Source organism: Camelus ferus, chromosome 10, assembly GCF_009834535.1.
Source record: "Camelus ferus isolate YT-003-E chromosome 10, BCGSAC_Cfer_1.0, whole genome shotgun sequence".
NCBI lineage: Eukaryota > Metazoa > Chordata > Mammalia > Artiodactyla > Camelidae > Camelus > Camelus ferus.
Window position 1 is genome coordinate 43,533,532 of NC_045705.1, and position 27,842 is coordinate 43,561,373.

Consider the following 27,842-nt stretch of genomic DNA (forward strand, 5'->3'; position numbering starts at 1 on the left):
TGGATGCTAACAGATTATGGATACTGAAATGTCTCTAAGTCTGTATGCTAACGACTTGGCTCAGGAGGAGTGGGTTGATTAATAACGTACGGATTACGTATTGATGATTTTCTTTTGGTGCTACCAGAGGACGACTAGGCTCTATGCATCCTCAGCCGTGTATCTGTGTGATGCTCTATGTAAATACACTCTGATGATTTGAGGACAGTCTTCTTTTGTACTGGGGGAACAAATTATTTCAACTCTCCCTTTTAGTTCAGAAATTCTATGAATAATCTCTGAGTATTTAACCCGGACCCTGACACTCTCCATTATATACTACTGTCATACAGGTATCTTAAATAATGTAAGAACAACTTTCTTTAAAACAGTATTGTGGTGTAAGCTCTGATAGATTTTCGTCGCTGTTTCTTTTTTTGTAATGCAAATGCCTGACTTGAGCTTTGATTGCAGAAGCAACCATTTCAAAGAGGCATCCCCTTCAAAGACTGCTATCCCAAGTAAACACACTTCCAGCCTCAGACTAGAAAAGAGCTAGGCCATCTCCCGCAATGAGGCTCCTGTGTTTCAGAGACCTTCATTGATTTTAATATCTGACCATCTGGACTACTTTTTTTTAATTTTTTTTCTTTCCCTGCACTTTAAATCCTCACTATTATGTTTTAAATATGTTGCACCAAAAGAGTGAGCCCACAGAACCCCAGGCCCCCACCCTCAACCCCAATAAAGGCAGAACCCCAGCCACTGGGCTTCACCCCACTTCCCACCTCCAGGTCCACCCCTGGTGACCTCACTGTGTTGCCTCAGGTATGCTGTGTAATTTCCAGGTCTTGTAAGTAATAAACCTTTATTTTTTGAGTTCCCTACTGGTAATTGCTGAAGGGCATCTTGCAACCATATTAAGAACAAGGGCCAGTCCAACCACAACACGGGATATTGATAGGCTGAGACTAGCACAAGACAGGTGTGCTTAGCAGTAATTAAACAGATCTAAGTGATGAGCTTCCTGTTGATGCTCTCATACTTAATGCCTCAGTGCCTCATAAACTTCCATTTATTCAATCTGATAATGCTCCTGATATAAAGACATTTACATTTGGATTAGACCTCAGATTCCTCATTCAAGGATGCAAAACTGAGGACCAAAAAGGAAAGGAAAACGCTCTAGGAATACAGTTTAGACTAAGCTAGGACCAAAATCCAACCCATACGTATTGCAAATCCAGGAGCTTCCCAGTCAGAGCGCCAGGAATGGGCATGATGTGCTGAGCTACTGGCCCCCTCAGCCCAGCCCGGTGACCTTCGGCAGTGAGCAGCCTCACCTGTTTGCCCCCATGTGCCTTTCCAGTATGACCATTTCTATGTGCATCAGGATGTGAAAGAGACTGGGAATTACATTTTCACGTCTTCTCTCCAATATTTATAATCCACAACGTCAAGGAATCGAGTGTTTTGCTCAAGATAAAACAACTTACGGAATGATCTGAATCAGAGCCGTTGGTTTAATCTCACCCACAGGGTAACTCTTTTGAGCTCATTTGTGTCCTAATTCTTATCAGCCAGAGACAAAATATTACAACGTCCCCCTACCAATCTGGGAGAGTAGGCTACAGGCCTTCAGATCGAGCTGGATCTGATAAGGAATCAAGCAGCACCATCCTAAACAAGAGGGAAATGGTATTTCCAATGATATTTTAATTCCAACAGCCAGGAACCAAGGAAGAATCCTGTCGGTCTTGAGAATGGTATGAATGATGAAAAGTGGTACCTGTTTTATTGACATGAACTTAAAAGCTTCCAGAATACAGTAAAGAGGACAATCAAATCCCCACATACGCATCTATACAAAAAGCAACATTTTTCACCCTCATTCGAAATGTGGAGACTGATAATAATTTGGCCATGCCAGAGGGGAAAAAAAAATTCAAGTCTGCAGTCAAATCTGCTAATTATTCTTCTATCTGAAACAATGCTTTCCAGTTGGCTCAAGAGTAAGACCCTGGACTACCCTGATGCATATTTTTATTCCAAATCTATGTTATACTCATCAAAATACAAAGATTTTCCCCATCGGAATGTTAAGAATTCTTACTGTTTTCCTTCACAAAGCAGCTGAGTTATCATACCAACAGATAGCCCCCTTGTTAGAAAATGCTGGAAGAACCCACTACACAGGGCTAGGCCACACTACAGGCAGTCCTGCTTCAGGCAGGACTGGACACAGAAGCTCCAACAATATTATCAGGAGCCTGTTCAACTTCGTTTCCCCACACAGCTCTGTGTGTTGGCTTCATGCTCAGACAGCTTCTCCCCTGTGGTCTCAAAATGGCCATAAATGTCCCGAGTCATATTTTTCCGGACCCTCTACCATAGGAGAAAACTGAGACTCCCTGCCCAGCACACCCAGGGGCAGGGGGACACTAACTGGATCTGCTGAGGTAGCACGTGAAAACTGAACAAATCGTAGCGGCCAGGAAAATACATTTTTAAAATTGTCTTGGAGAAGGGTTATGGGTTCCAACACTAGGGCCACATGGACTGAAAGTGAGGAGGGGCGGCTCCCAGAAGGAAACAGGATTGCTCACCAAGAAGGCCAAAGAACGTTCAGTGGTAAAAACAATAGATGTCCCGTTCTCAGCTCCAGCATCCTCCTTTTCTCTCCTCAACTGTCTAATCCAGGTTCTGCAGCCGCCATTCCCCTCACTCTGCCTCGGGAACCACTGCTGGAGTACGGCCATTACTCTAACCAGGCTCCATTATCCTCTGATCTCTGGCTGTCACCCAAAATGCAACCCTTCCCTCCATCCATCTCAGTTCAAACTCAATGTCAGATCTGTTGTTCCCTTTCTCCCTCCTGCTGCTTCTTTCTTTTGGTCCCAAAGATTTGGGTTATGACTCCAGAACTTCAGCTGACGGGAAACATATTTCCCTAAATCTTCTTCCTCCACGGGGCGAAGCAACAATCAGGTCTCTGCTCATACTCAAAAGTTTCCTTCCCTTACAACTCTCTCAAGAAAAGTATGTTTTTCCCACACAACCTGTGTTCCACGGAAAGTCCTGGCATTCTCCAACCCTGTACCCACGTGCTGACTTGGCATCCACACAGGTGACAACTCCAGTTTTGCAAAAAAAAAAAGCACAACCCTTCTCCTTCTCTAATCTCACCCCTGGCCTAGACTACATAGCTAATTGCCCCAATCATCCTGTCTAAGCTTCATCGTCCTCATGTATATAATGGGGATAATTCTGCCTTCTTCACTGAGAATCGGTATGACTTAAATATTTGTTGTACAGCTCTCAGCACAGTGCCTGCTCACAGGTGTTCTATAAACGGGAGCTGTGATTACTGCCAAAGGGGTGGGTTTGTGGGTTGCGCTACGCCTCCTGGCATTTTTCTTTTTTTTTTTTTTAAATGTAAGTACTGGGGATCGAACCACTCTAACCACTTAACTATACTCACCCCCTTGGGCTTGTGGGTAAACAGCCACACTTTTCTTTAAAATACTATATTTCTATGGCTTCAGTATTCCTTGTGTAAAAGGAAAATACACCTTATATTAAAAGGAATAACTCGAATCTGGTGGACCAAACCACCGAACCATTTAAAACACTATTCTGGTGAGAAAAAGACACATCCAAACAGAGACCAAATGTACAATACTTGTGCTTTGAGCAAGACCCTTATTTATTGACTTTCTTCATTTTCTCAGAAAATGCAAAACCCTATTCCCACATGACATAGCTGGCTAAAAGCAGATTTTAAAGGAAAGGAAATTAGTATTTACCGTGTGTCTACTAGGTGCCAAATAGTCAACCTGGGTTATTTCACTTAATCCTCACAACTATTTTATTGTTTGCTTTCCTCAACAAACATTGTATAATCCTTATGTGTTAAAGCTTTGTGGACACAAAGATGACAAAGGTATGCCGTCTGCCTTCCCAGGCCACTGAGGGAGGCAGATCAGGCAAATTAGCAATTCTGTTACGAGGTGAGAAATGTCAAGGCAGAGGGTGACACACAGGAACACAGAGCAGGGATGAAGGCAGAGTGCTCACAAGGGGTAGAGCCTGAAGGGCACTTGGAAAGCCAAGCAGCAATCAAACACAAATGAAGGCAAAGACACTCGATTCAAAGTGAGGACATAACATACTAGGTACAAGCACTTTATTTCACCCTCAAGTCAAAGAACTTTGTCCTTCTAAGGTCATGGAACTGCTGAGTGCTAGAACCCAGCAGACTGACCCCCCCCCAGATCCGTGCACTTAATGGCTGAGCTACCCCACAGCAAGGAGGACTCGCAACACTGTAAGGAGTTTGGCTGAAGTAGTGCAGGTGTTGTTGGAGGCGGAATGGCCAGAAATGAGACTTAAAGATGTAGGTGGGAGCCAGAGCCAGAAAAGCAGGTGTACTATGCGAAGAAGTGTAAATCCCATCCCTAAAGTCACAGAGATGCCGGGAGGATCTCCAGCACAGAGTCACAGATAGACAGACACTCAGTAGCACCCACTACATGCCAGGCAGGACCCTGAGCACTTACACCTCACTTAGTCCTGAAAACAACCCGTGGAGGTAGATACAATCATTATCCCCAATTGTAAAAGTGAGGCACAAACTGGTTGACTAGCCCATGACAGCACAGCTCGCTAAGCGTTAACAGCCAGGCTTCTAAGCAAATGGTCTAGTTCCGAAAGCCATGCCTCTCATCACTCTGTCCTCCTGCCTGCAAGTCAGCCATGGAGAATCACTCGATCTGGGTGTGTGATGTATGGATCAGAAAACAGCAAAAACTGCAAATACCTACTCTGAAGTTAGTTAGATCAAGCAAATAAGCAATTTTAGTATGAGATGAGAAATGTCAAGGCAGAGGGTAACATGCAGGAATACAGAGCAGGGGTCATTTGCTTCAAGTCCCTTAGGCAAGCAAGCAAACTCAGAGAAGCTCAGAGACTTTGTCCTAGATCCCACACTGTGTCAGAGTCGAGATGTGATTTCAAGAGTGTCAGATTCAAAAGCCCTTGTATTTACAATGTTTGGGGCTGCCTCGTGCTAATTCATTTTCAAGAAAATTATTGCAAATCCCAAAGTATCTGGGTCTAAAATAATGAGGTTGTATTCTCTGTAAATTCAGCATTCAGATATGATCCTGCTAAGTGGCATGGGTAAGCATATCAGAAAATTATCCACAAATTGCCGTTTTCCTATCCCGAGAACACGTGGCTCCTCCGGCTAAGGGCTGTAGTGAGAGACGGCAGCGTGTGTCACTATTTAAAGTTGATAAGCACCATCACAGTGCATAGGTCATTACGAAAAGCGTATGTCTGCTCTCTTATGAATTGCTTTTAATATGAAATTGCTCTTGAAATGCAGCAAAAGTAAATGCTCCAGACTTGTTTTCTTTTCCCTTCTACTCTCTCTTAGTATAATTTGAGCTTTGATGAATGCTACTCATTTCTATTCAATATCTGACTTTACGGGGAAATTCCATCCTAGACAGGAAATGTTATACTGTAGAAGGAATTAGATATTCTCAGCTCCTGGTATATGGATTCCAGCCATCTGTCTGCTTAATAAACACTACAGTTTTGCATTCAACTGAAAGCCAGACCCAGGCTGCTCAATATAACAAAGAAAATGACGGAAAGCCCCACTTCTTTCTTCAAGGGCGCCATGCTGCCTCTCCAGATATCTCCTCCGTGTGCTTAGAGATGCAGATTAAAGAGTGCGCCATATTCTTATTCATTGAAATCAATCCTGAAGGTTTTAGAGCTGCTAGGGTAGCCAGTAGCCACAGGTATCCCTTGAGCACTTGTAATGTCTGGACTGAGATGGGTCAAATCCATTTCTTCTTACTCTTCGTGTTAAAATAACATGTGTATTTTACATTATACTTCAAACGGGTGATGTTATTCTACAGCCTTTAGGTCTTCCATTAATTTCAGGCCATACTCTTGTATATGTGCATATGTGTGTGTTGCTATGTTTTGTTAAACAGAAAGCAAGTTCTCTTTCGAGAAATGTACTATGCCTCATTTTCCTTTGACTTAATATAGACTTTAAGAGATACAGTATATGAATATACCCACACTCGATATCTTTATCCGTACAAAACAAAGGCTTTGCCATCTAGATCCCAACAATCATCTCCTTACTCAAGAGAGTCTAGGAGGCTGAATCCAAACCAATTTTCCAATCTTATCCGGTCACATCTCCAAAAACAGACTGTATTTTAGGCAGATATCTAGAATTCCTCTCTCGTCTATGTAACAGCCACTTAACATAAGCAAAACATCCATATGATGAAATTTTAATATTCTACTTAAAAGAAAATACATCTTACTCATTCATTATTCCTAACACAACTTAAAAGGAAAGTTCACATAGACTTGAGTACATACTTGAATTTTTGCCTTATCCCTGGCCCAGTATCTTTCAGAATATGGCACGTTACAAATGGTATTATTCCCCAAAGGAGTAAGAAAATATGAGAACACAGTGCAAGGGAAGCAATACACGATTTCCCTGTTGTAAGTTTAAAACTGGAATAGTCACTGGTTTTGGAAGGAGGGATCACTGACCATTGGAAGAGAATTCTATTAAGCAGCAGGAATCTGTTATTTAAGTATCAGAATTATGAGAGGTCCAGGGCTCAGTGGAGAATTATTTTACTGTGTCACTGGCAGTTGTACTCAAGAGATGTTTAATGATTCTGAGTTTTTTGCATGACTTTCAAGTGACCCATAAAGCAGTTTTTTCAATTTTTATTATAACTAGCAGGATTACAAGCTGAGATAAAAAGTGAACTACATTTAAATTTGACTGAAGCAAGACAGAAGTGGTGATGACATGGTTGGAAGGATTGAATTCATTCACCTGGAGACATTTTTAAACCCTGGGTACTCCCAGTCTTTCTTACTTGAAGGTCTACAAATGGTCTTCGCAGGGCATCAACCACAATCCATTTTAGAATTGCACATGGAGGTTTATTCTCTTTAAATAATAATGCAGCCACTTTTATTCACTTACACTTTTATTTCCAACAGCAATACAGGAGAGACTGCTAGTGATAACCTAGAGCTGGGTCCTCTCCTTCTCTGCAAGCACACAGACGTGCTGCTCTGTTAGGTGTGGCCATGGACCTAATTTTGTTCAGAGCCATGTGAGCCAAAGTGATGGGCGCCACTTCAGGTCTGGGCCATCAAAACCTCCCATATGTGACCTAACTCTCTTTCCCCAGCTGATGGAGTGATGAGGATTCTAAGGACCAAGAAGAGGACACAGTCACAAGATGGAAGCTGAGAGGGTCCCTGAATGACTGTGTGGAACAGCACCCCCCGCTCACTACCAACTCTAAGTGAACAATGATATAAGTTAAAAAATAAATCAGAATTATTTTGGACCTTTTGAAATTTTGGATCTTGCCTGTTACGGAAGCTACTGCTGTTTCTTTATGTTATACAAGAGGGTTCGCATGTGTTAGCCATGTTGCTCTTGGGTTTTCCCTAAAATTTAGGAGCCGAGGGTGAGAAGAAATTTGAAAATGTCATTATGTCTATTAGCAAATTGAGGAAACAAGTAACAAGAGATCACCTGACTGGTTCATTATCACAGAACAAGGCGTAACCCAGATGCCCTGGCAAATAAACATCTAGAAATGACAACGTGAGGCAAAATCAACAGAAACAGATACCAGATACTGAACTCAGAGTGACTGAGTTGGAAGAGAGCTATATTTTAAGGACTACGCTTTGAGCCACTGTCAACAGAGCTGAGGCGTTCTGCCAGGAGCGTGTCTAACTTTATTCTAGAAAACAGAGCAGCATGCATGAGGCTGAAATGAAGAGCCACATCCCTGTATTGGGCTGAGGATGAGGCAGGCATGTGAAAGGAGGCAGGTGCAAACCACGGCACATTCTGCTGGTCAGTACTAGTGAAGCATCCCACCAAAACCTTGTCGAGGAAGGACGACAGTTGGCACTAGCCCCAAATTATGCTGACATTTGCACACCATCCATAAATGTTTTTCAACTGATCCTTTTGCCTTAATAAAGATCTGAGTCAAGAGAAGCCTCTAAGTATCTGGGCCAGACAGACGTAGCAACAGAACCTGTTCTAGGCTCCCAGTTGTTGAGCTCTCATAGTGTAACAGTCATTGAGAATGAGATCTGTTTAAGCTAACTTTGCCTTCAAATATGGCACTCCACTGGGTCCTGTAGGTTTTTAGTTCTACAGAAGGTAAGTACTCTGCACATAACCTGAGCTGAGATGGTCATGCCAAGTAGAGCTAGTGCCATTCTATAAAAATACCAGTTGTTAATTACTCTGAAAATTTTGCAAATAATTGCTCTGCCAAACAGATCATAATCCAGCAGAGAGCCTAGAGATAGACTGTGATGTCTTTCAATAATGTTGCTTAAAGAAAGTCTCCCCGTCCATTAAGAATTGTTACTTAGGAAACCAAGACAGTCTTATGATTTCTCAACAGAAAGTCAATGTTCTGTAGCCTGTTTTAAAATTAAATTGACTGATACATATTTATATGGCTCTGCTAATCTCATGAGTCATTTCAGATGTGACAATTACAGATAACAAACACCTCTGTAACTCACCAAAGTGCAACCTCAGAAGGCACTCAAAAGGATCACCACTTGTCTAAGTGTCAGATTTCCACTCCTTCTGAGATACAAGCTGGTCTAACGTGTTTCCCTTAAGCCCCTAGGGATGTAGTTATGTCTACTGGGCTGCCAACTTTAAAAGGTAAGCACTGACTTTGGTAAGTGATGGAAAGTGCTTTAAGTGCATCCAAGAGATTCTTTTTTTTTTGCCCAGCAAAAATGCATTTGAACGGAAAGAATATGAAAAGACTACATCAAGGTCTGCCTTATTCAGCCAAAATAACACAACCAATATATTGTATCTTGCACCACACAAGTTCCCTTCTTTTGCCCGTCTTCTTAATGCACTGTTGCTGGTTTGGAGACCACGATCCAGCTTCTGGGTCTGTCTGCCGTTTTTTATCAAGCAGATGAACATAATGACTTTTGATAACTTAGACTAGACAATAAGTTTCATTTTTTAGGTTCAGTCACATTTTTCAAAGGAAGCATTAATGAAACTTTAAGCATGACATTAGTCTCTAGGAACCCTCCTACACCATTAGTGGGAATGTAAATTGGTGCAGCCACTATGAACAGTACAGAGGTTCCTTAAAACACTAGAAACAGTTATCTTATGATAGCAATCCCACTCCTGGGCATATATCCAGAGAAAACTCTAATTTGCAAAGATGCATGTACCCTAATGTTCACAGCAGCACTATTTACAATAGCCAAGACATGAAAGCAACCTAAATGTCCATTGACTGATGACTGGATAAAGATGTGTGTGTGTGTGTGTGTGTGTATACATTATATATATATCTTCCATATATATAATGGAATATAACCCAGCAATGAAAAAGAATGGAATAAAGCATGCCATTTGCAGCAACATGGATGTAGACTATCATACTAAGTCAGTCAAAGAATGACGAATATCATGACATCACTTACGTGTGAAATCTTAAAAAAAAAAACTGTTACAAATGAACTTATTTACAAACCAAAAATAGACTAACAAACATAGAAAACAAACTATGGTTACCAAAGGGGAAAGGAGGGGGGAACATTAGGAGTTTGGGATTAATATATGCGTATTACTATATGTAAAACAGATAAACAACAAGGTCCTACTGTATAGCACAGGGAACTATATTCAATACCTTATAATAACCTATAATGGAAAAGAATCTGAAAAAGAATGTATATATAACTGAATCACTTTGCTGTACACCTAAAACTGACACAAAATTACAAATCAATTATACGTCAATAAAAAAATTAAAGAGAAAAAAAAGTAATATTCCCTGGGCCCAGAGACTCTCCTTCTTTTAGACTTAAATCAGTACTGTAAAGTGTCCTGCCCATGGCCCTTAGGGAATATGCAAATACACTCCTGTCTAAATTTAGTACCAGTGCTTGTTGGTAAGCATTCGCATGACAGTGAGTTTACGAACAGGATGAAATTATTTTAATGCTGCTTAACACTGCAGTATTGATACTCAAATATTCACGTTAACATGACTACCAATCTGTTTTTATTAACAATATTAGTGCTTCTAAAATAGGAGAGCATTTCTGGGGATGGGGTCACGAGGGTGGAAGGGTCTCTATCATGCTATCTTCTCCAACCCTCAGGAGGGGATGGTGGTGGAAGGATCTCTCTCAGTTTTTGTATTTCCCCATCCAAGTGATAGCTTCCTCCTTTATGAGAAGTGTCAATTTGGCAAGTCTGATGCAGACTGATCATGTGTGCCGGAGACCATGGCCCCAGCATGATACAAGCCATCACTTCTATCAGACCTCCCACACTCAGGCATAGAAGGATCTCCAGAACTGCCCATCTCAGGGCCATCAGGAAAGCAAAGACGTGCCCAGGTCTCTGCACACTCTCTTCTAGCTTTCCCTCTACAACTGAGAGAGTATGACAGGGGAGCACTAGGGTGGGGCCAGATGCCCCCAGAGAGCCCAAGATAAAGGCCACACTCCAATGCCCTCACTGACCCACAGCTATTTTCTACTGACTTGAACTCATAGGAATGGAGAGGAACATGGTGACTCTCCAAACCTCTAACAGATAGTCAGAGTAATATTCCATGTTTACAGAACAAAGCGATCCCAAGTGGCTCTATGGCTAAAAGTTAAGTGACCAACAGAGAAATGATTCCACACTGTTCGGGGCCGCATAGCGGAATACTGACCTGAGTCTCCTGAGTGTGTCCCACTGCTAATGGGGAAGCCAGGACACAACACGAAAAGACAACGTTCCTGCGCAACAGCGCATGCCACCCTGCAATGGGCTGGGGGGTCGTGGAAATGGCAGTTTCTCTGAATGTGAAGGGCAGAGTTGTGTGTTTAGTAACCTGTCATGTTTCCCTTGTTGCCTGGACTGTCCAGCACGTTAAGGACCTTCCAACTCTAAACATAGTGCATGTCAGGATTGCACAGTAAATAAGTAAGTGACTCTAAAAAGGGGCCAAAGGAAAAAATGGTTGTAACAGATGCAAAAAATAGACACAAATTATGCAAAAATAGAAGCCACAAATTTGCTGCTTATTGCCTATCAAAATAGGCTAAAGGATTTAATCATTTCTGGCATAATTATATTTAGTATCCACGGGACATTAGGTATCTATGGGCATTCAATATCTGTAGGAATGAAACAGAAAATAGAATAAATGAGTTTTCTACATACAATAGACAATGTCTCAGAACTTAAATAGCAAGCCCACTGATGATTTTCTAAATTGATGATTTTCTAAAACACTAAAATAGTACACAAGCATTTACTGTACCACTTTAATTTTGCTTTGATTTTCTGGCTGGTGGTCTAGATTCAATCGTAATTAATACATCAAGCTACAAGAGCAGAATTGATTTGTGTCAGATAAACTGGCCGAGTCTCCTTTTGCGTCAGTGTCTACTGACTGAGCACCCAGGAAGCACAAGGTCTTGTGTCGGTGGGAAAGACATACGTAAACAGCTAAGTTTAACAACACATAATATGTGCACGTTGACTACTGCAAGCTGAATTGAGAGGAGGAACAATTTACTGAATGAGAAGTTCAAGGAAAGTTGGGATTTGAGCTGGACTAAGAAGGATGAACAGGATTTCAATTGGAAGAAGAGGAGGATGAAAAGAGTCACTCCAGGATAATAAGAGATCCCAACAAGAGGGAAGAGGGCGTGAGATCACCTGGCCTGGCCTGTTAGGAGTGTGGTTAGTTAACGCTCAAGTGTGACTGGCGAGGAAATAGGGAGAGATGGTATTGTAAGAGATGAGGCTTGAAATATCCAGATGGGGCCAAGCTGTCACAGGGTCTTGAGTATCTTGCTAAAGAGTTTAGACTTATTACAGGATATTGAATGTAGTTCCCTGTGCTATACAGTAGGACCTTGTGGTTTATCAATTTTATATATAGTAGTTTGTTTCTGCTAATGCTAAACCCCTAATTTATCCCTCCCCCACCTCCTTTCCCCTTTGGTAACCATAAGTTTGTTTTCTATGTCTGTGAGTTTTTTTCTGTTTTGTAACTAAGTTCATTTGTATCATATTTTAGATTCCACATGTAAGTGATAGCATGTGAGAACTATATTCAATATCCTGTAATAAACCATAGTAGAAAAGACTACGAAAAAGGATATATATATAAAATATATATGCATTTATAATTGAATCACTTTGCTGTACATCAGAAACTAAAACAACATTGTAAGTCAACTATAGTTCAATAAAAAGTTTTTTAGAAAAGGAGTTTAGACTTTATCCTAAAGCACTCTTAGAAATATACTCACAACGCTTATCTCCTTTATCAATATGAATATCGTTTTACAAATGCGCCTGGCTCTAAATACGTCAGACCATCCTACAATGTCACTCAATCTTGCCTCCCCTCATTCTCTCCAAAATTGTACCTGTACAGCTTCAAGGGAGACTTCTAGACTGGGACCCTGCTCAATTCATCCTCATCACATTACCCATATTTGCAAACTATGTCTAGCGTACTGTAGGTACTTTTGCCAAAAGCTTTCCTATTCCCATTGCTATTTCCTTCAAAATCCCCAAATATCACTTATCTGATTCACAGTCCAGCGATTTATCAATTGTATTATCTTCACTGATATGTTATCAGAACAATTTACCTTTTATTCACCCTCTTGCCTCCCTCCATATTGCCTGTGAGTCTCTGAAAGCATCTTTGCGCAGGGAAGGCATCTATATCACTCATTTGGTTCAGGATTTCATTTACATCTTTAGTATGAGCAGTCATATTAATCTTTGCCTGTCTCTTCTCTGGCCCTCTGCTCCTGACTTTGTGTCTTTCTTGTACAATTTATCCAGCATCTCATCAAACAGAAATTTCCCAGAAGCAGCACTTCTGCACGTACACCTCAGTGGAAGCACCCTCGTAATGACTGGCTTCTTAAGGATTCTGAAGTGCCTCAAGATTGACCTGTGTTGCAGGAACTTCTATAGTGAAAGGAATTTTATTGAAATGATTTTCTTTGAATATCAGTCATCCGCTAGCCGTGCAGACTCAACGTTAAAGTCAGTTTGCACATCTACCTGTCAGGAGCAGTGGCTTCCTCAGGCTGGGAGGAAGGCTTGAGTGGCTAAGTGCCTCTATGTCTCAGGTGGACTTCTGCTTTCTTGTTAAACCTTCCAGATACATAAGGACAAGTTTTAGTAGAAAGGAATCTCCATGCGTTTATTTCTCAGAAAACTTCGGAGCACTGTAACATGCTCAGCTCTGTGCTGAATGGTGGTTAAACAGAGACGCACAGACACGGCCTGCAGGAAGCAGACAAGGAAACCGTCAGCTGCAGCACAGGTTTACAGGGACTGGAGCCGTGTCTGCAGGGTGTCTTCAGCACACAGAGAAGGGATGCTCAACCAGCCCGAGATCAACTTGGAAGGCAAGGAAAAACAAAACTACATCACCACCAACTATAAAATCATTAAAGAGCCCCCCTTGCATGGTTGAAAATAAACACCAGGGAAGGCTAATTAATCTACTTTTCTGGACAGTAGAAGGACACTGTGGGGACACTAGGAGCGTGACACTAGCAACTGTCTCCTGAACTGCTGGAGGATTTAAAGCAAGGGCATCACACCAGCTTTACAAGGATCTCTAGAACGACAATTCCTACAGCGGCGATGGTTGTGCAGGTGAGCAGATACTGAGAAAATGAGCCGGTAAAACTCCCAGCTAACCTGCTGGCTCTGATTTTCCACTTAAATAATTCTAAATTTTAAGAAATGGCTCCCTGCCTATCTTTCATTTAAGAAAGATAAAACAACAGACACAAACATCAAACATTTTGCCACTTCTTAATAGAAGCTGCTGGTGGATCTGGGGTTAGGGGAGGGAGGTACTTCTTTTCCATTTACCTGATTCCCCTAAGAGTGACTTCCCCATGGGCCTCTTGCCTGCCTCCCGCCTCGTTCTTCCCTGACTGCGAGTGGAGGGAGGCACTGGACCTACGGAGCCCCGTTCTTTCCTCCCTGCTGCACTAGCAATCAGGAGGTCTGTTGGATAGACCTCTTCTGGGCTGCCTCTCCCGCCCTAAAATGTGCACAGGAAGTCCTATGTGGAGATGCTCCGTGACTCGCCCTGGCCCACCTGTGACTGGCTGCATAAGTCTGTCTAATTTGGGGGTTCAGAATCATGAGGACTGTTGTCACACACATAAGCCATGTTCTCTGGGATGAGCTTGATCAGTATTCATACTGACATTTTTGTCCATTTGCTTGATTTCTTCATGTCTTTCAGTTGGTTCTGAAGGCAGGTGGGGAAAACAAGGGTGTCGTTTTTAGGCTCTCCTCAAACCATGACAGTTATCATAATAAATTAATATATTGGTTCCCATGAGACTAACCATCTCAGGTACCCTGATAAGGCCAAGGTTCTGAACCCAGAAAACAGAGGATCTGACTCTCAGCGACATGGATGAACAAACAGAAAGCTGGTCTGTAACGAGAAAGTAATACGCAGCCAACTCAAACAAAAAGCAGCAGGAAGAAGACATTAAGAGAGACTACTTTCAGCACCCCAGCTCCTAGAGTGACCTGATCCCAAGTCCCAGCCACCTAGCCGCCCTCAGGTTCTGCAACCCTCCTGCAAAGCTCACCAGTGCTAACAGACACATCCAGCTCCACAAGCAGGCAACCAGCTCAGCCGCACAGGACCCCTCACTCAGGAGGGCCATGCACTTGGGAATTAATGCTCCGTGGTCACCATCTTAAAGCTCTTAATAATTTCACCTTTGAATTTATGCTTGCTAAGTGAGGTCCAGTGGGACAGTGGAGCATGCACTGGGGGTCCCACCTCCCACCACCTCCTTAGCTCTCCAGGATGGGTTCTCAGCTCTCCATTCCCCATCCCCTGCAGCCCTGGGTCCCTCAGAGCCTCTCCTTCTCCATCTAGTGAAAACGGCCACCCTCAGTCCCTGGCAGGGTCCTCCTGTGCACAGACACAGGGAGGGTGAGGGTTGAACATGCAGGCTCTGGGTGTTTCCAGGTGGAGTATGGCTATGTCATCCCTGTCACCAGCTGGTGGCAGTCAGGTGCATACCATGGTGATCCGGGGAACTGGTGGGGAGACTGCAGTCCCCATGGATTGCCCATGTGCCGTGGACTGGGCCAGAGGGTTCAAGCGAAGGGGGATACCTGGCTCAACTCCCCGGTCCCAGCTGGGTCCCAGTACACTGGGCAGGTTAGGGAGGAGACCTGAAGTCAGTGGGAAACACACATGTGCCACACTGGGGGATGGGCTTGAAGCTCTGCTGAGGGTCTATTCTCACTCAAGGAGCAGCCCCATGGCCAAGGGAGCGGCATTAAATAGTAAATGGAAAACGCCATGACAGGCTGAGAAAGAGGCCACAGAAGAAAGGTAAAAAATCTTTGTATTTTCATACCTTTAAAGAACAGATTTTTCCGACTTTTTAAACAAGCATCCCACACGTTCATTTTACCCTGAGCTCTCCAAATTACAGAGCCAGTCCTGGTTTCTCTTACCTGCAACCAATGGAGTCCTAACGAGCACACTGCATGTCTTTCACGCAGCTCTGTATTTTCAGTAATTCTTCATAAGCCTTTTACGCATGAGATAACACCATTTTGTAAATTGTTCCATTGGGTTGGAAGCATTGGCTCAAATCCCCTTTCCACACTGGACAGTGGGATCTCCAGCGACCCTGCTTCATTGGCCTCTTGCTCCCTTGGTGCCCGGAGCTGTGCTCCAGACACAGAATTCACATCCACTGCATATTTACGGAACAAGTGTCAGTACCATCAGTCATTAAGGCAAGACGGTTTTCAAGGATCATCACCTCTTCTCCAGTCCTAATGACAGACGAGAGAGAAGGCTTAGGCTGTCGGCAACTTACCGACAGCTGCCTGGTGGAAGCTCCCCTCCAGTTCCAAGTTAACACAGGACCGGAAAGCAGATAAACACTCTTCCACAGACAGCCCCAGCCTTCCTGCCTGGTGGGTAAATCTGATTTGAAACAGTCTGCAAGTGGTTTTTTTTTTTCCATTTAACCCCAAATACCAAAATATTTATCAACAGATGTTGCATGGTTTCAAAAGTTCTTTAGCCTGTTCATCAAAAATGTGCACAATTTTTTTTAAGTATAGCTCTCAAAGATATGTATGAATGTGCATGACTGAAACACTGCTGCACACCAGACATTGATACAACATTGCAAACTGACTATACTTCACTAAAAAAGAATGCAAAACAATGCATAAATACAATGAAAAGTATGAATTACCAAAAAATAGCAGAAAGGGGAGAGACCGTGCACTGACAGTCTCTAGTTGGAATATATTAAGATAGCACCAGATGGTTTAATGATCAACAACCAGGGAGGAAGAACAACAGTGGGAGAAAAACAAGGAAAAGGAAGAAAAAAGGAAAGAAAAAGAAAGAGGAGGGGAAAGGAGGAGAGGAAAGAAATTAAAAGCCGTCACACTAACTGGGTCAAATCAGATTCAACTATGACTTATTTGAGAATTACCTGTGAAACAGAACAATGCTATCAACCTCCAGGGTGATGGTGGGAATTAAAGGAGATAACATATGTGAACACACCCAGCAAGGTGTCTGGCACATACTTGGTGACTGCTGTTGAAGCGGAAAGAGTATTTTTCATTTATGTGAGAAAAACCAAACAAAGCAAAACTCCTTCCGTGGGCGTCAGCCCCCAGGAAAGCCCACCAGAGTGAATTTGCACCAATTAGGATTGTTCAAGAAACTGCCTCCTTGGGTTTTGCTTGTTAACAGAAGCGTTAATGCCGTTTGTTTCCACCCAGATGTAGTCAACTCCATGAACACCACCAAGTCTAGGAAAAGTTTTTTAAACATTAAAGAAAAAAAAAATTAGTTCAAGCTGATTCTCCTCGCCCGACTCCCTCTGAAAATGATTCTGTTACAGGTGGAATAGTCAACTATAAAACGTACACCCTGAAACAGAGATGTGCGTTTGGGAACTTGGCTTAAACTCCTGAACTGCCTTCTCCTTCATCACTGTACCACCAATAACACTCTCTTAGCTTTCATAGCACTGGATATTTTAAAACACATCGATACATGCCCCTTTAATAATTCTTTGCAAAAACACAGTTGGATAAACACAAGTGATAGTAACCCAAATGCAATACGTAAAAACATGGAAGTGACAACTTACCAGTAACGAAATCAGGCCTAAGCCCCAATTCTCCAACCCCTTTGTCTAATTCTTCAACCACACTACAATGCCTCCCCATGCACTACTGATGAAACACAGGGTTTTCCAGATTTAACAGAGATCAACGCGATTGACCATGAAAATTACTTTAAAAGAATTATTTCCCCTAATTCATAACTTTCAAGGCAAGATGTATTTTCAGAGTCCGCGGACTCCAGGAACATTATTTGAACTCCTATTTTTCATAGTTGGGGTTTCCAAATTCCACAAAGGTGAAGCCACATGATCACAGTGGCATGAGAGGGCTTAGGTGAACACAAACTCACTGACCTAATGCGATCAATACTATTTATGAGGTAACATCATTCTGAAAAAAATGCATTCAAATCAAATCCCTATGTTGCTCCTCAGATTTACAGCATTTACCTGCAGATACGAGCCATGGCTTGATAATCTGTGCAACTGTATTCATGCTTATGATTTTTATTCTGATTTGGAAATATTTTCAAGCCTTCTTTCATAAGCTGAGCACTAGTTTCTCTATTGGTCTCATGGAACTTTAAAAAACACACAAATATTATGTGTATAAATCCCCCTTGTAAGACACACAAAAAATATTGAATTCATAGGAATAAGTGAATGTTTTCTCTCTCTCTCTCTCACACACACACACACACACGCCTCCATGGGTTATAAGGTGAAAAGTCTGCATGGTTCCTGTCTCAATGTATTCCCATAAATATCTGGATAGATATTTACAAATGAACAACTAGCCAGGTGATGATACTTTATGTATTGTCCTGTAATTTGATTGTATTTATTTTTCTTTTTTTCTCAAAAATATGTCTTTCAATGTAGGTGCGTATATGCATGTAAATTATGTGTACCTACACACACACACTCAGAATTTCAAACCACTGTATTCTAGTCCATGAAATGATACTCCAAATAAATTAAATCATTCCATTACTGACAGATCATTTGGCTGTTTCTAGTTTTCAGTGAATACAAATAACGCAGCAAAAACATCCCTGTATGTGTATTTCCCCCCTGAGGGGCATGATGTGTAGAGCACATTTCAGAGGTAAAGTCAATGGAATCAAGAGAGCCCCATATTACCCTTCAGATTTACTTTAAATGTAGATGGATTTTGTCAAATTGCCATCAAAAAGTCTCACTGATTTATACTGTCAGTCTGTATGAGGCTGTTTACTCCAATCCCACCAACATAGAATAAAATCATTCTTCTAAAACTCTCAGCTAATTCAGGAATACGGCAACTTAGTCATTATTCATTATTTCTCTCATTACCAGCATATGATGATCTCTGTAGAACAATACTGATAACATGCTGCGCATCCGTGGGCAAGTTACTTACCCTCTCTGTATCTCGGTTTTGTGACCTTTAAAATGGGGGGTAATAATAATAATGCCTAACTCGAAGGGTAGTTTCCTGGCTTTCTGTACACTTTGCCTCTTTTTCAATTGTGCCTCTTTCCTCTTTAGCTGATTCGCTCAGTTAACACGTATTTAATGATTGCCTACAGTGTGCCAGGCGCCATTCTAGTTACTGGAGACAGAGCAAGAAGATGCGACCAAGCAGTCACTCTCACAGGGCTTATGTCCCCACGGGGAGGCAGACAATAAAAAAACAAACACATGAATGTATAATTTTCGGTAAGGCTGTGTTAGTAAAGAAAAAATTAAGGTGGTATGGGGCTGAGAAGAAACAGAGGTCTATTTCAGATAAAGCGGTCAAAGAAAATCTCTGAGTATGGAGGACACGTGACTGCAGACCTAGAGGAAATGAGCATGGGGTCTGAGGGGACCACAAGCGCAAAGCCCTGAGGTCGGCATGTGTGAGGGTGAACAAGGAATCATGTGCTGGTGCACAGGGAGTACAGGGGAGAGAAGAGAGATGCGGCTGAGAGGAACCGGGGACCAGATTCTGAATGTTCTCATTAGCCAGAAGGAGGAATGTGAATGCTACTCTCAACACCACCGGAAGCCAGGTCACTGGCCTGCAAATTGCTGAACTGCTCCCAACAGAGAGCAGGGGTTAAAACTTAAAGCCTCCTACCCACAGCAGTGCCCACTTGCCCTCTTCTGAGCAGGGCTCACAGGGAACAGAAGCCCATGTCAGCCATCAGCACATCTACCCCAACCACAGGCCAACAGGCAGAGGTGCACAGAGCCGCCCCGCTGTGGAACCGTGCCCCTGACCCACAATCACATCTTTTCCTTCCACCTAAAATATAGATTCAAAGCATTTTTCTTCTTCTCTGACGCACAGCGCGCTTACCAGCTGTCAGACCAGGGACAAGAATCCTGGCAAGTTCAGTTACCAGAATGGCACAAAGGGTCTACCCCAGGACCACCGAGAGCCTGGGCAGGGCGGCAGCTCAAAGCTCTCCCCCACAGCGGCCAGCCTACCTCTGCAGGTGGTCCCGTTCCCCACGTAGCCCGGTTTGCAGGTGCAGCTGTGTCCCGGGACAGTGTTGGTGCAGATGGCATTCTCATCGCAGTTGTGCTGCCCGCTGCCACACTCGTCGTGCTCTGCAGAGTGAGAAAGAAAGACACACCTTTTTGTAAGTTGGCATCACTGGTGTTGGAAAAGTCAGCTGGAGCTCACTAAGTCAAGATGACAGTGACAACTGTGCATTGGAAACTTACTAAATGCCTGGCAGTTTCAACCCCTGATACGGCTGATAGCTCAACAACTCTCAGAGATGGGTGTTGTCATCCTCACTTTGCAGGTAAACAAACAGCATCAGAGAAGTCAAGAGACTTACACCAGACACAACATAAGGGCTGCTCTAAGCTCAAGGATTCTTCCCTGTCTGAAAAGGTTTCTGCAGCGGCTCCAGGGCAGTGCTTCTCAGTGGAGGTGGGGGAGGGCAATTTTACATCCCCTCCTCCTGGAAACATCTGACAATGTCTCGGGATATTTTTGGTTATCGTGCTTTGGGAAAGGAGACGCTACTGAAATCTCATGGATGGTGGGCAGGGACGCTACTAAGCATCTTACAATGCACAGGACAGCCCACCCCAAAAAGACTTAACCAGCCGCAAAGGTCAACAGTGTCCCGGTCGGGAAACCTTCCTCTAAGTTTAAAAAAAGAGAAAGAAAAACAGATACCATGGCACATGAGAGATGCCATGGTATCTTCAGAACATATTGGTTGGAAACCCTAGGAGCTTTCTGGGTGCAATGAAACTAGCCTTCATACGCGGACGGCGAGGAGAGACCAAAGAAAGAGGCAGCCCACTCCAGATCGGGAGGAGGCAGGTTTAATAAGCAAAGGAACTTACATATGAGGCTGGTCTTGGGAGTCTGCAAGACCAGTTGATCTCAGCACCCACCCACCAGCATCTTAAACATTTCTATAGAGGCTTTATTCGCTTTCAGTCACATGTAATACCCTGATGGTCTCAACGCCACCTTCCTCTCTCAAGGTTGGGTCTTTGAAACAGCTCTGGCTACAGGAACAGTGGGTGGAATGTACATGACAAGGAGTGGGTGTGGAGGCTCCAGCTCCCGGGCCCGTCACCTGTCACGTGACACTGGGTGCCTTTCTCCAACAGAACAAAGAGGGTGATGCTGAAGAGGAAGTCCCAGCTAGGGACAGTGGGGCAGATGAGTTTCCTCCAGGAATTTTCAAGGGAGCAGCACTGGTCACAGGGAATGTTGATGGGCACAGGGTGAGTAGGAAAGGGATTTACTCTCAGGACCCTGTGTGAGGGCGTTGAGCAGTTCAGCTCCCGCTTTTCATACAGCCCATTTTCACAGGGTGCAGCATGTAACCACTGGCTGACGCCTGATGTATAGTAATATGGTTATATGTTCAAATGGTGGCAGCGTCCTTAATCCATAAGTCCTGGGGTGGAGGTGGGGGAATAGATCTCACACTATAAAATGGACTGAAAGATGGCAAGTTGGAAATTCAGATTTCACGGGTAACTAGACTCTCCTCTCATCACCAGTAAGTTTAAATGTTCCACTACATGACTCTTCTGTAAATAAACAGTATGACAAAGTGTATGCCCTTCATTCCCATTAACATCTGCTTCTATAACTTCTTAGAAATTTTAAGAAGAAAAATCAAGTAGGGTTATTTAAGTCGTAAAAGGTTATAAAAACTAGAGCTGAAATCCCAGCTAGAAACCTCAAAGAAAATCACACTAATTGAACAAAACTAAAAGTTAATGTAGTCTGTTAAGTGAACTGTTAGGTCAGTGTGGCAATCAATGGAAATATCTATCCACATTAGTTTTTAATTCTAAATTTCCTAACAGGGGCCAGTAATGAGAGGGGTTCAATTCCACAAAGTGGAGCCATTTCAGTCACCCACATGCAACTTATGCAAAGTACACACATACATATGACTCCTGATGTAACACCTTGGGTTCCTCCCAAGTAAAGTTCTCTTCAGGCCTTAAGACTAACCCCAACTGTCAGCGAGAGATGTGCACAAGTTAGGAAGCAGTGAGAAGGGAGGAGGAGGTTTACGAGGACACAGCTTTAGTCTGCGCGCAAGTCATCTCCAGCATACTCCAAAAACAGCATCCCCCTGCGGATGTCCGATGAAATTTACAGACCTAACAAGCACCGAGTATATGCAGGTGCAACATCAGACGATGTTAGGGACACACACACAAAGTCCAAGCCTACAGGCTTAGACACCAAGAGTTTTCAATCGCCTTATTTAAATCCATTTAATAAATAATTATTAGCATCTGCATTGGGAATACAAATGAGCAGATATGGTCTCTGCTCACATGAACATTTTAATAGAAGCCACCAGATGCTTTATCCCTGTCACTCAAAAAAAAAAAAAAAATTCAGGACCATCAAATGAAATGACTTCTCATCGGAAATTTTCTAGTGTTTGGTAACTTTGTAGAAGTGCAACTCAAAACTATCCAGCACCTCTGGGACACAAAGTTCCTGAAACACTTCTTTTTTAGATTTACTTACAGGAAGACTTGTTTTCCTCTATAAAGATATTTTTTTCTCTTATTTAAATGCTTCTTTATTGCCTCGTGGCTATGCCAAAGATGTTGACTGGCTCTAAAATGCAAACACACTTTCAAGTATTTATTGATTCGATTTTTTCAAGACTTCTATAACAAAATGCCTTTGACTTATGCAGCTTCCTCTGTTGTGTCTGCATTCAGACCCAGTCCTTCTCTAGTTCTTGAAGAATGACCCACCCCTCCCCACCCCCCATTTACCGTGTAACATCAGGAGACACATCCACCCTATTTCTGATTGACTGGAGAATATTAAAACTACATGGCATTTCAAATTATGTTTTCGGTTTCCAACCTCTTTGAAAAGGCAGATCAATGAACTATTTGCAACATGAAAAAATCACTCCATGTATCTATCCAGTTTTAACTTGTGCATTTTCACGTATTAGTAGCCAAAGAATCAGACTTTTCCCCATTATTTCATGTTTAGGAGAGATGACAAAAAATAAACTGTCAAGGGTAGGCATTAGAGTCATATTCATTCTAATTGTTTAAATATTACAAATGACTATCACTCCTCAGTGATAAATGGTTTAAAAACAGAGACTGAAAGTCCTGCAAAACCCTTAACAAATTCCTAGGTGTCCACTTTGCTCTCTCTCTTTGGACTGGAAAATGGGTGAGTACCTTTTGTGATACATTTGCCCAAAGAGGTAACTGTAATAGCTCAAATTCTAGGCCTGATGTAACCCCTGCTGACTAGACATATTTACTGAGCCATCAAAGTGTGACCCTGCCCCCTTCTTTGGCATTCTTTTTAAGTGTCTGAGACAATTCTGGTACAGAATCTAAGGAAACCACTACTTCATAAAACCTCCACAGGAAACATCCATGTTTAAAATCTGTCACTACAAAGTGTGCCCTTCAACTGTGACCATGCATCTACGAAAAATTTAGAACATGGAAATGGCACCTCCAGAACAGTACACGTTGCTATGTGTTGTTGAATACAGCGGCAGTGATAACCAACTACAGTAACTGTCTCATGTTCACTTTTCATTCCATACACACACAGACACACGTTCAATGTACTCCTGACCTCAATAAGAGAAGCCAGTTGACCCTTGAACAACACAGGTTTGAATTGCACGGGTCCAGTTACACGTGGAATTTTTTCACAAAATCTATGCTACAAACTACACGATCTATGGTTGGTTGCATCCGCAGATACAGAGGAACCATGGAGACAAGAGCCAATTATAAATTCTAAGTGGATTTTCGACTATGCAGAGGGCCGGCACCCCTGACTCCCTTGTTGTTCAAAGGTCAACTGTACTTGAAAAAGCAATCAGGACAAATAAGTCTTAATTTTATCTGCCCGAAAATACCTATTCAATTGTGCGTTCAATCAAAATGTACCATAAATATTTGTGAACTGTTTAATCATTAGCCAGCAGTGCAACGAGAACTTTGCCATTCCACTTACTGAAAATTAATACCCCTTTAAAAACACTCAAAATGTGTGAGTGGAGGTAGGATAATTACATCCCGGCCAAATAGATGATTCTTCCACTTCATCCTCAGTTGAATTAAATAAGTATCAGTGTGTTTACATTCAGATATTATGAGCAAAGGCTGCAATTAAAAGATAATTTGGAATAAAGAACCATAATAATTGCCACATAAACAGGAAATGCACAATATAGTATATCTAAAAGAAAAAAATATTATTTGTTACCAATGGAATTAATATCACCTATTACTCCAACACTATTTCCTGAAATCAAATGGTGTCTCATATTTAAAATTTTGTCTTTTTTCATCTATCTTTGACATACCTCTTAAGACCATATGGAATGTGTAAGTTGAATTCCAACAAGTTATATTTGAATAGTACTTTAGTTTAAAAAATTAAAGTTATGGCAATTTCATTTGCTTCTCACATGGATTCTCTAAGAAAGGCAAGAAATTCCTATTGTCCTCATTTTGCCTGAGACATAACTCAGGTCTCCTGACTTCTAGTCCAAAGACTGAGCATCACCAAGAGTAGGTACCAGCGCCCCGCATCGGCACTTGTATCCTAAACCACGGTAAAAAGGACAGTACTGTTATAACATCATTTTACAAAATGAGGAACTGAAGCACAAAGAAATCAAGGGCGTTTAGTTTCCTACTGCTGCTGTTACAAATTACCAACAACTTAGTGGCTTATAACAATACAAATTTATTGTCTTTCAATTGTGGAGGTTAAATGTCCAAAATGGGTCTCACCGGGGTGAAATCAAGGTATGAATAAGGCTATGTTCCCTTTGTGTTGTGGACGGGGCTGCAGGGTAGGGGGGGGAGGTTCTAGAGAAGAATGTTTCCTTGCCTTTTCCAGCTTCTAGAGCTGCATGAATTTCTTGGCCCACAGTCTCATTCATTCAGCTTCAAAACCAGCAACGTCCAGCTAACTCCTTCTCATGATGCCACCTGTCTAGTTCTCTCTCTTTCACTTCCCTCTTCCGTCGACAAAGACCCTTGTGATTACACTGGGCCAACCCAGAAAAGCTAGGATAATGAAGTCATCTCAAAGCCAGTTGACTAGCAACCTTAATTCCATCTGCAACCTTAACTTGCCTTTGTTTTTTAACCTAGCATATTAACATGTTCCAGGGAGTAGGACGTGGATACCTTCACATTCTGCCTACCACAGTGACAGACGCTGGGAAGTGGCACAGCCAGGGCTTAAACATGAGCTTGTTTGACCCCAAAGCCCACCCACGCTCTCAAACCACTCTCTTATATTGCTCCCTGAGAGTACGCCCCATATGACATGCAACGTCTTTCCTGCCGGGGAGGCAGAAAGACCATCACTGTTGTGTTCTCTCTTCCACTGTCCACCTGAAGTGCTGAGGCTTGGGAAACTAAAGCAACATAACAGTAAGAGTTGACAATTTGGTTATCATCTCTTCCTCTAGCCCCTGGGAAGGTTTGAGAAACATTTGACTCCTGGCTGCACTTTCTGCAATATTGAGTGAGGAAACACCATCTTTAGAGATAAATGAGGGTCTCACTAGGTTTGCCACGTACCAACTTCCAACCAGGGTTGTCTGGGACCATGCTGGATTTGGTAGTCAGAATATCTAGGCACACACGTCAGCAGTTGCACTCCAGAGTGGGAAGCACCACTCCCCTCCAGGTAGCAGGTGACTTTCAAGATTTTTAAGCTTAAAGATCATAGACCCTGTAGCTTCTCTATGACCATGTGACCAGACTAGGGTCAGTCCCCTATACCTTGAAACCAAAACAAATCCCATGCCAGGACGGGATGTCAGAAGCTGTGTCTGGGTGGCTGATGCCTCTGATGCTACTGGTTGTCCACATGGCTGTATTCCTTGTTCTACATCCTTTCTTAAAGCTAAGTAAACTTGCTGCTGGGGGAAACTATCATGTCCTGTCAATTTGATTGACAACAACACAACGGGAAGCAAGACCTGTTGTCTTGTTTAACCAGTGACGGAGCATCTTCCCACAATCTGCACAAGAGCCTTTCCTGGGACACCAGTTTCAACACTGCTAAATTTTACAAGCACATATCTAGATTAAACTCAAACAAGAAGAAGAAGTCGTCTTTCTTTTTCTGGTAATAGTTACAACATTCTGTGCTGCTACACATTACATCCAGAAGATGCTGACCATAACCAAGGCAAACTTATTAAGAATTAAAATATATCTGTATCCCAAATAATGTGTTTCTCTTACAATGCCAGAAGCACTCTAAAAAGTAAAATACAAACAAAATACTGATAGAACACAAAAAAACTGTTGTAAAGCAATTTGTTTCAACTAAACTTGAGAAAGGTGGTACTAGGAAATTAGTATAGTCCAATGGACTGAGTAGACATTCTTGTTATTACACATGATATGGCTTGGCTGCAGTATCAAATTTGCTGCAGCCAGGTTATAATGTCTTTCTGATTTTTGTATTTAATGCAGTAGCATGCCACAGAGAATTTACAATGTGTGTTAAATGAACAAAGATACTAAACGTAAGCTTCTTAATAACTGCTAAGTAGTTATAAAATAAACAAGGTTAGGAATAAGCAACTGGAGCAATGATGTTCCAATCTTTATGAGCAATATGACAATATCAAGGCAAGGTAAAGACACACATAGCAGGAGACATATACCAGGGTATTAATTCCAGCATTACTTGTCGTTGTAAAAACTAGTGAACAGGAAAAAGAATAAGTAAATTGTGGATAATTCATCCAATGGATGCAAATAGTAACTGAATATACACAGCATGGTATCATTTTTATGAACTTAAGAACATGCCAAAGAATACTACATATTGTTGATGGAAATACAGGCAGACAATAGTAATATAGAAACATGCATGGACGTTAAGTATCAAATTCAAAAGAAAGAAGATCAATGAGTTCCAAGAGAAGTCTACAAGCAATGTAATGCTACCTATAGCTTCTTAAAGAAAGTATATACAGCAAGATAGCAGCAGGCTAAAATTCAATAGGATTCAAAGTCATGGTGCAAGATTGTTCATTACATTATAGAGTTTTCTGTTTGTTTGTAATAGCTCATGAACATACTAAAAATATATACTTAGGGGTCACAAAAAGATTAGGCTGGAAATAGCCAAGAATCAGAAATAGTCAAGGTCAGAAGGCCAAGATCACACAGCCAGAGGTCTCTGAGCAGGTAAGTGAAAATTGTGAAATTTAAATCTAGTTTTGCTAATTTGCAATCTGTTCTCTGTTCCTGTGCCTTCCAGTATATATTATGCTTTGCTTTCATTTCTGGTTCTAGTTTTAATGAGGGGGAAAAATATCCCAGTTCAGTAGTAGTTCCTCCCCAGTTCTCAATAGTACCCTTTGTAGCCTTAAGGGCTGTAAATTTCAAGACTACAAGAATAAGTAAAGGTGAAAGAAAAAAGCTTCAGGGCCACCTGAAGTCTTTACATGTCTGAGCTGTAAGGAATCATTTGGCCGAAATTGCCAACACATAAACCTACTATGGAAGCCAAACACATTGCAGACTTGCGGATTAAGGGCTGGGGTGCAGTTACTCTTAATGGAGATGACAGCCATCTGCCTCACCCCTCAAATGTCAGTCTGAATTTCTACCAGAATCGTGACAAGTGTCCCAGAAGCAGTGTCTGAGGAAGAAACACTGTCCACCTCTTTCCCCAAAATGATACTGCTTAGAAAAGAACAGAATCAAAAAATAATAGTCATTTATTCCTCGATCCCTTGTGTGATTTTTACCGTTACCTTTGGTGTTCCTCCCCTACGGGGTGACACAGCCCTTTCCATAAACTGCAGAATGCGGATCAGCTCCAGAGGAAGGGAAGGGGGACTGCCATTCATTGAGCTCTTCTGCCAGATGTTCGCTTAGCTCAGTCTCACAATCATCCTTTGAGGCAGGTGTTGTCCATCCCCTACATACAGAGAAGCAGCTGGGGTTCCCAAGGTTAGATAACACATCCAAGCTCACGCATTTAGGCAGGTGCAAGAAATCAACCCAAAGTCTGGGTCTTCCTGATACACAGGACTTCTGAAAGTCCATAACTGTTGGCCCGT

At 42.3% G+C, this 27,842-nt stretch overlaps 1 protein-coding gene across 4 annotated transcripts in view; it reads right to left on the bottom strand.

Moving 5' to 3' along the window:
* Positions 1-27,842, bottom strand: part of NELL1 (neural EGFL like 1) — a 748,929-nt gene that overhangs the window by 296,222 nt on the left and 424,865 nt on the right. For all 4 annotated transcript variants that reach the window (XM_032488858.1, XM_032488857.1, XM_032488860.1 and 1 more), the window contains one exon: positions 19,720-19,842. In XM_032488858.1, the coding sequence (XP_032344749.1) occupies positions 19,720-19,842 (123 nt within the window). The remainder of the gene's footprint in view (positions 1-19,719; positions 19,843-27,842) is intronic.